Source organism: Sander lucioperca, chromosome 15, assembly GCF_008315115.2.
Source record: "Sander lucioperca isolate FBNREF2018 chromosome 15, SLUC_FBN_1.2, whole genome shotgun sequence".
Classification (NCBI taxonomy): domain Eukaryota; kingdom Metazoa; phylum Chordata; class Actinopteri; order Perciformes; family Percidae; genus Sander; species Sander lucioperca.
Window position 1 is genome coordinate 20272095 of NC_050187.1, and position 9956 is coordinate 20282050.

The 9956-nt window shown below is 38.0% G+C and overlaps 1 protein-coding gene across 1 annotated transcript; it reads right to left on the reverse strand.

Annotated features, from left to right (window-relative positions):
* Window positions 1-1709: 1709 nt before the first annotated feature.
* On the reverse strand, window positions 1710-9723 carry mat1a (methionine adenosyltransferase I, alpha). Its single transcript, XM_031305690.2, has 10 exons — window positions 9467-9723; window positions 7302-7379; window positions 6812-6934; window positions 6608-6720; window positions 5720-5863; window positions 4884-5009; window positions 4694-4786; window positions 4411-4593; window positions 3787-3920; window positions 1710-3018 (listed from the first exon to the last, which is right to left on the reverse strand). The coding sequence occupies exons 1-10, from the start codon at window positions 9531-9533 to the stop codon at window positions 2916-2918; spliced, it is 1164 nt and encodes a 387-aa protein (XP_031161550.1). The 5' UTR covers window positions 9534-9723; the 3' UTR covers window positions 1710-2915.
* Between the last annotated feature and the right edge of the window lie 233 nt (window positions 9724-9956).

Consider the following 9956-nt stretch of genomic DNA (forward strand, 5'->3'; position numbering starts at 1 on the left):
AGAGGTTTAGGTTGTAAATTCTATTTTGATAAAAAGTCATATGATTGTATATATGCCTTAATGTTCAACAAATAAAAACTGTTTAAAAATAATAATTCATCTAATCCAATTTTATTTTCACCACATAAGTTATGTTTAATTTATTGTTTAATTATTTACATTGTCCAGTTCCTCTGCCAACAGAGTTGACAGAAGATGACACAGATCAACACATTAGTTTTTTCCGATTTCTATGACAATTTTTTCAATACTTTTAACAATTTTCCTAAACTCTTAACACAGTTAGCACAACATTCGTCTGTGTAGGCTATACATTTAACACATTTCTTGTTGCTTTGACACAAAATGCATACAGTTAACACAAATTTTAATGCTTGAACTTCTTTTACACACAAGCTCAACCAAGACCAAAACAATGGATTTTTACTGACTAATTTGCAAATGCTTTCACACTGTATGTCAGAACGGATAACATCATGTTCTAAACCTAACGTATAGGCTAAAGTGAAAGTGAACAGCTGTTCACAAATAAACACAAATATACTCCCTCCATTTTACGTGTATTCCATTGCTACTGAGAAACAGCTGATTGAAGTTATGCAAATAGATCGATCACAGCCGATTCCCATTTAGGAAACACACTCAGGTGTTGAGGTTCTTTCAATCGCATGACCATATGTTACTGTAGTACATACAGTAAAAGAGGACCTATTTGGGCTGATTTTGTGTGGATAAGGAACAATAAAGATGAACACAAAGAAAGTAAGAAAAATTGCTGCACGAGTGAGAGGAAGACAAGTACCAGGACAATTCTGTCTCTGTCTTCTTTTTTTCATACAGTAAAATGTACATTCTAGCAAGCTACTCTGAGATGGGTCATTCATTTTTGGTATTGAATTTCTGCAGCAAAATAAACTAAATGCATGCATTTACTAAAGCCAACAAAACAAAAATGTAGAGTGGCTTCAAGAGAAACTGCAGTGTAAAACACAATCTATGATCAATACAATATACTATTGTCTATTGTATAAGGGCAGACCTGACACATAAAATAATGCAGTTTCTGTAATTCCATCTGATGTTAGTGTTTTGTATGACATTGTGCAGTCATTGACTAAATGTTCCTGTTGGGAGAGAACAGGTGTTAGTGTTTTGGAAGAATTATTTGATTTTGAGACATGTTGCATTGTTTTGGTGGACATAGTGTATTGTCTTAGTGAATTATTGTATTTTGAAAATTAGTGTTAGAGTTTAGTTTTCAATGTGTGATTTTGAGCATGGAATTAACTGTTTTGTAAATTGTGTGTTGTAGGTGTGTTGGTGCGTTAAGAGTTTAGGAAAGTTGTTAAAAGTATTGAAAAAAATTGTCATAGCCATCCATCTTCTTCCGCTTATCCGGTAACGGGTCGCGGGGGTAGCAGCTCCAGCAGATTGTCATAGCGATCGGAAAAAACTGTTAATAGAGGAAAACTTCTCTTACAAAAACAATGTTGGCTGTAGATGAAATCACGGGTTGTTCCGCTCACCACAAACTCCTAAACCTCTACAGACATGAAGTTTAAAGATTACTCTTGACACTTCCTCAATCCCATCAGAAGGAAATAATTAAATTAAATACTTTGTGATTAAGCAAGGATGAAAGCTGACCTAAAATTAAATTTTCTAAATGCCCTATTGAGAAACATAATTTAATAAACACTCCCTTTTTTCTTCTAAATCCAAGGGAAGGATCTCAGTCTGCAATATAGAGCTGCAGAGAAAACTTAGCACTTCACATTGAGTACGAAATTAACTAAATATCTATAAATAGAAGGAGATCTGCAACTACTCCAAGTCAGATATTGACTAGGATCAGCAAAGGCTTCAAACATTGTAGAAACGCAGCAATTGTAAAACACTAGTGGTGGACTTAATGCTTTTGTCTCAACAGCGTGCAGCTTGGTAATCCACTGCAGAGAGCAAAGAGAGAAGAGACTTCAAGTTATTTGCTAAATGGGTCACATCTACAGACTCAGTCACAGCAGCAGGTCTGCTGGTAAAAAAAAGAAGTCATACAGATACAAATCAGCCACCAGGTGAGCTGTGCGGCAAAAAAAAAAACGCTTGATGAAGCAAAGCAGGGCTAAAAGGATGACAGAAAATTAGAGCAGTATGAATACATAAGAGTGCATGGCTTGATTGTAACATATGCTCAAGAGATAATAGCTCTCTCCACGTTTTAATGTCCTGTCTTGGTGTACGACGATGATTGTAACATTGCAAACAGCTTCCCGTAGCACACATTACAAAATAAGACTTAGAAAAGAATTTTAGTCACGACAAAAAAGATTAAGTTTTCTTCTAAAGCCGTGCCTTTGGTTAAGCTATAATTACACTTTTGACATTTATATGATAGTCACTGATAAAACACTTGCTGTTGTCAAAAGCAACTTTTGTAAATGAAGCACTGAGGTTGTTTCTGTATACCATACGTATCACGTAAAGGAACATTCACAGCATTGAGACAAAACACTGCTTCTAGTGGGGTAGAGGTATTTTCCTTGAGAGGATTATATTTGGTGTAGTGTTCCTTTACGTTACTAAGGAAGATATGTGACTAGTGATTGTATGTATATTTCTAAAGCACCAATAATGGGATGTTTATGGACGGGGGTGGGATTGGTTACTGTAATGTCCTCTGCAATGTCTCTCTTCTCATTGGTAGAGTGTCCCATTATATGTTCGTTGGCTACAACCACTTGCATATAGCGGTTATTGTCTTCTTATTTCTTTAAAGTTGACTTATCACTAACTTTGGCTTTAGTTCTTCCTATTGAAAAATGTCCTATCGTTTGAAGGAGCTGGCAGTTGTAGCACTTGAAGAGACGTCTGGTTCAGCCTCCAGGTGAGTCGATCAGGACGAGCAGGTGGAGTATTTAGAAGACAAGCTTTTTGGGCATCTCCCAAGTGAACTCTGGTCGACCAAAGTGGCCATAAGAAGCTGTCTGCTGGTAGATCGGCCTCTTCAGGTTCAGTTCCCTAAGGAAAAATACAATACACAATAAAAGAGGTGAGAAAGGACAGTAAGGTAAGTAAGGTATCATCTTAGTTAGCAGGGATGATGTTTAAATCAGTAACACGGGATGCCTCTATGGGGAACTCCTAACCCACAAAATTAAAATACATCACCACTAGGATCATTTGAAACTAAAGTGTTTAAAGAGGGATCAGTCATGTATTAATGATCTGGTGCTTGCTATTGCGTGGTATGGTGCATTGGTTCATGCCTATTACTTGTCCCTGTACATATGAATTTCTGGGTGATTCTATAGGGATTATGGGATGGGATAGGCAAAAAAAAGCCTTGGCTTCAGCCTATTCTTTTTTCGGTTAGATACGGTGGCAAATTGTGGTAAATAATTGTTTCTTTCATGTATGTTAACCGAAATAAAATTATTCATCATCATTATACATAAAATAAACAAGTGAATGTTCTAATCTTTCTGTCTGTCATTACATACAGCCTTCACTGCAAAAGAGAGAAATTTAAATGTAGACAAAAGCTACTGTCTTAAACCCACTATGTGTACAATTTGAAAGTGTCTAACTTTGGTGCCGCCTAGTGATAAAATAAAACAAATGCATTTTCATGGAGTGCTAATAGTCTAATTTTGCTAGAAACAAAAACATAAGACATCAGACTATTTTAATATATGCTATAATAAAAAGTCTACAGTGACTTTAAACGAAACAGCCTTGACATTGTCTTGCATAAGGAGGATACAGAGGTCATATTGTCATGGTTACCTGACAATGACTCCTGGCCGCAGATCAAAGTTCTTGTTGACAATCTGGAGCAGCTCTGACTCTGTTTTCTGGGAGGAACCGTAGGTGAACAAGGAGATGGACAGAGGTTTGGCCACTCCGATAGCATAAGACACCTGTAATACACACACAGAAAGGTAGATAGAAACGTTTTTATCAGCACAGCTTAAAGCTTTAGTGCGTAACTTTTTGATATTAATGAACGTCTGTTACATTCAAGCCATTGCCAAATGAGTTGCTACAAAGCTAATTAAGACTATCAGCGCCACACAACTCTCTCTGTATTTCTCAGTATGACTATGTTCAGAAGATTGTGTCGACCATTGACTTTCGCTCGCAGAAACCCGAGTGAAGATAATTACCTCTTCTGAAGAGTCCATCATGTTTTTTAATCCTCCGTGTCCTCCTTGGCTACTAGCAACTTTGTGGAGGAGGGGTGGGGGCTGTGCGCAATCACGAAAGGCTTGTATCATGGGTACGCACCGACAGTTTTGTTGTCATTACTTAGAATTTCTCATGGGGGCGACAGAAACTACGCACTATAGCTTTAATGCTTCAAACGCTGGTCATGTACACATGGGTGAATGAATGATGCTGTGGGCTCACCTGAACCAGAACTCTCCTGCACAGTTTGGCTTTGACCAGAGACTTGGCAACCCAGCGAGCAGCATAGGCAGCAGAGCGGTCCACCTTTGAGAAGTCTTTTCCAGAGAAAGCTCCGCCACCGTGAGCCCCCCACCCTCCGTATGTGTCTACAATGATCTTCCTGCCTGTCACACCAGCGTCACCCTGTTAAAGAAAGAAGAAAAGATGAGCATCAGTGGTGACTTTTTTACGTTTTCTTTGTTTGTTTTTGAGATGAAATGAGCAGCTTGTGTGTGATGGTCACCTGAGGTCCTCCAATGACGAAGCGACCGCTGGGCTGAAGGTGGCAGATGGTCTTGTCGTCCAAATATTTAGCTGGAACCACGGCATCGATCACCTAATAGAATCAATGCAACATTAGAACCAAAGATATGACTTCATTTCCTAAGCAATGCATTCATCAGAGGCCAGTGAAGTGTGTTTATAGGATTGACCTTCTCCTTGAGGACCCTCTTCTGTTCCTCCAGAGAGATGAAGTCATCATGCTGGACAGAGACTACGATGGTGTGAACTCTCTTGGGGATCACAGCTCCGTCCTTCTGGTCATAATGTACCGTCACCTGTGGGACAGCCAAGAAATCAAAAAGTTGGCACACAATAATGTATATAGTAGTATAATTACGGACTTAATCTACAGTTCTCTCTCTTTTACCCTCATTTATCTAGTTTCCTGCTGCTGCAGTGAACCAAATTTCCCCACAGGATGACTACATTTTCCTTTGAATGTATCTGTTTTCTTGTGCAGACCCTCACCTGAAACCCTGAATGAAAGTTTTGCCTGATATCTTCTAACATCCCAGAATTTGCAATAGCCAGGTAACTACATAGTCACTTTGTTGATTCATTAATACTTCTTTGTCATAGTAAAAATGTGCGCTCAGTCAAATCTGTGATACATTTAAAGCTATTGTGTTTGAATGCCTGGTTTGAATTTGGATATATTCTTTCTTGCCTGGTTTTCTAACAACCTACATTGGACCTGGGACACAAAGGCATTAGACACGTAATGTCACAAAGCTGCAGTCAGCGGCTAACTGCCTCAAAATCTGTCAAAAGTCTATTATTTCTACACAGAGAGCTTTATGTTAAATACTTGCAGTAACCACAGCTGATCCGATTTTGTCTACTGGCACCAAAATAAATCTCTTGGAAGACATCCAGAGTAGAAACAATAAACTAATTCACAGAAAGACTACTGTTGTTTTGTTTCGGGAGGAAAAAAGAAAAATATTGCATATGTTGTAATACTTTGTACAACACAGAACCTCACCTGTGTTTTAGAGTCGGGACGCAGCCAGGCAATGCAGCCGGATCGTCTGAGTTCAGCCATCTTTGAGTTGAGTTTGTGGGCTAAGACGATGGTGAGAGGCATGCACTCCTCTGTTTCATCCGTGGCATAGCCAAACATCAGACCCTGCAGAGAAAGAGAGTCAGTACAGAAACAGAAAGATGTAAACTGTATAATGACACAGATCATCATCAGCAGGAAATAGTCATATTGACTGAATATGTAACAAAAACAATGACAAAATATGAATAACGCATTGTACGACACTGCGGCCTGTGACGAGTCAGCTGGAGCTAGTTATATTGATATAATATCAGTCCTGTCACAAGACAAGACGTAATAAATGAAAAGAGCATTTCTCAAAACAAACATGAAGGTAAAAAGACATTCAAATAGACGCAGAGGACATAAAATAGAAGTATAAATAAAAGGTAAATCGAGTAAAATAAGATAAAGTTATGTTTTAAGAAAAGATTTATAAGATCTTGAATCAGTGAGCTTTATTTTACATCCTTAGATGTGGTATTTTAGATATTGCAAAACTTATTTTAATTGTTGACTTTTTCAAATTGAATTACACTTAAAACTTAAATTACTCAGAATGAGTACATTGACTTTTGATACTTTAAGTACATTTAGCTGTAATTGTACTTAAGTAGGATTTTAAATACAGGACTTTTACTTGTAATAGAATATTTACTTAAAAAGTAAAATATCTAAGTACTTCTTCCACCACTGCTGAATTGTCTCAATTCTTTAACACTGTAGTATTGAGTCAAACAAATAGAAACAGAAGTCAAATATCACAGCCATCCAGCCCTCCAGACAACATGAGCCAAAGGTCACATTGTCCTGTTGCAACAGTCCTACCTGGTCCCCCGCTCCAATGTCCTCCTCTTGTCTGTCAACATGGACCCCCTGAGCAATGTCTGGACTCTGCTGCTCCAGAGCCACCAGCACATTACACGTCTTATAGTCAAAACCTACAGAAGAAAAGTGAACGAGAGCGATAAAGCTGACAACACAGCGCACATTTTACCTCTATTTTCGTTGATTTCCAAGTTGTTTTCTCACCTTTGTCAGAGTTGTCATAGCCAATGTGTTTGATGGTGTCCCTCACCACCTTCTGGTAGTCCACGTTGGCCCGAGATGTGATCTCTCCACAGAGCAACACCATGCCAGTCTTACACACCGTCTCTGTCAATACAACCAACACATTACACATACACCTTGTGAAATTAGAAAATCTTTGGGCACAGTTCTACTTTTTGACTTCTATCACTTGGAAATAGCTGCTGCAAAGACAGGCCTTATTGCCGTTAGCAAATTCACAGGGTTGCTCTGAGTGGTGAGTGGGGATCTTGTGACACTCAGAGGTCAATATTAAAATATAATAAATAATCTAACAATCCAGACAATTTAAACTTGAGCTGAGATTTAGATCAGTCGGTTTATATGTCAAAACTGGCCGCATGTTGCTCTTTGTCCTATGTGGAGAATTTAAAGAACAAGTTAAGATATTGAGATAATGACATTAAATCGATCTGAATTCTAGTTTACTTACCACAGGCCACTTTGGCATCTGGGTCCTGCTTCAGGTGAGCATCCAGGACAGCATCACTGATCTGGTCACAAATCTTGTCTGTGGAGAGAGGACAAGCATTAAACAAAAAGTTTAGATTCAGAACAGAGACGATGTGATTTTAATGTATTACTAGATTTCTAGATATATGAGCCTTTTGAGGCAGTAATTTCAGTTTTTGAAAGACAGAAACAACTAAATATTGTAGCATTATTACTGTAGGTTCTACAAATGTTTCTCTGAAAGGTTACGAGCTAATATTTCGAACAGGACGAGCGTTGGATTTTAGTTGTATCAGTCAGCAGCAGGACAATGTCTCACCAACCATATCTATCTATCTATCTATCTATCTATCTATCTATCTATCTGTCATCCTGCTGAAGCATGCAATACACGAGTTACATCAGAAACAACATCAACATCTGGTTGCATCGGCTTGACACGACACTGAGAACCTCAATGTATAGTTTTAGTTCTGAGATACGGAGGAATTTAAATAATATTAAACCTTTTGTCATCTTCACTTTAAATTGACTAAATCGATTTACAGCTGGTTTACAGTCTGTATGTGTCTGCACTATGTATCTTTGATCCCCCCAAAAAAGGCCACTATCTGTGGGAACAGCCCAGACCTCGAGGTGTGTTATCAAATCAAAAGTTGTGTGCTGCAGCTTTCCACCAAGGCCACACACCTCTGTAAATGCTCAAACAGTATGGAAAGTATTTTAACTGGTAACTAGGTCTTCTTCTGTTTTATGATTGTTTTTTGTTTTTAAGACCTAAAAGACTTTAAGTAATGTCTACTCCATGAACTACCGAGTGAAATGTGATATATCTATCTATGATAAAGATGTACTTTTGGCCATGTTTCAAACATTTTCTTTAAAAATGAATGCAAAAAAACAAAACTATGACACAACCAAGATGAATTCCTCCAATTCAAAATCAGTGTAACTCATTTTCTAACCCTGTGGTTTTACACAATATTGGGCCATTATCTGTGACACAACTGGTTTACTCTGCTGAGTTTACTGATTATCAATTTAGGAACTTTGTAACATATTTGTGACACTTGAAAAAACACTTTTTTGAAAACACTTTGAAAAAAGAGGTGGGGAGCAGTGTAGAGGGTAGAGTACATTTGAGCTTTTATAATTAGCTTTCTCAGGTGTGTATAGAACATCTGGGGAATATTTTACATAAGTCCTCCTTTTTAGCATTTATAAGCAGTGTATAAACATTTAATACATTGTTAATAACACTATCATGTAGCTGTAAGCAGCTATAGACATTTTTAAGGGTTTGTTAAATATACAGTAGTTGTCAGCAATTATAACTTCTCCTATGAAGACATATTTTATATTATTACAACTGTATTTTACCATATTGCAATTAATCATACACCAGCCTCCACTTAAGGTTTCCCACAGGAGGAGTTGAAGTTGTTGACAAATACATTAATAAAGACGTATATCTGCTTATATAAGTGATGTTATAAACCATTTATGAAATATTTATTGTGCTAATACATGCTATATAGGGGGACTTAAAGTAAAGTTTTGCCAACATGGGATTGACAAAAATTGACAGCCATATCCAACAGCAATCCACATAGAAACTGTAATGAGTAATTTTAATTAGGTTAAGGCTGTGGGACAATGTCGTTCTGTTGCAGCATTTTGGATTGACATGTATTTGTATGTATGTATACTTATTTCAATGTCAACATGCCAGTTGTATCCCCGCATAGAGTCCACATGACACTTTTCTTCAGTGTGCAACCTTAAACCAGTGTCACACACATTCACCTCCTGCTGCCCATAAGTGAGAGTGAGAGTGAGGGGCAGTAAACACATGTTGCTGTGAATGGAATATCAACCATGCTGGGAGAGTAAATACTCAGCACTGTGGAGCTATTTTGGACGTGAAGTACAACTTGCTTAGAGTTTATTCATATGTATGTCTATGTTTTAACCATGGAATGTTAAATCTATTCCTCTGTGTAAAGGTAAGAAAAAGGTAAAGATGTGTTTTGAAAATGATATGTTCTGGATGTGTTTACAACAAAGTGTGAAGAAATTTGTTGTGAAGTTGTGAAATATCTCATAGTAAACACTTTAACACACTAAAGTTGATTGGAGACTCACCTGGATGTCCCTCTCCTACGGACTCCGACGTGAACATAAAAGAGCCATCGTCCAGCATGTCACTCATTTTTCTTTACAGGGCCAGGTATTCGACAAGACTCAGAGAGAAAAGTTTCCTCAGCTCCCTCCAACAAGCAGTCCAGAGAGATCTGAAGGCTTATATTCCTGCTGGTTCTCTTTAAGAGAAAAATAAAGAAAAAGAGGCCAACAGCCCTGCAGCCAATACAAAGTCTATCCTACAAAACTCCACGCCTGTGTCCACATGGCCCAATATATATGGCTAAGAGAACACACGTGCACACTCTTCCACACACACTCACACTCACACACACACACACACACACGTCATGTGAATCCATGGGACAGTCCATTCCAGGGGGAGTGGATGATGGGAGGACATTTACAGCTTGTGGATACTGCTTTGAAACACCTTGTGTATAGTATGATACTTGAATGTGTTTAAAGTCATCACCTCCACATTGACAGCTCT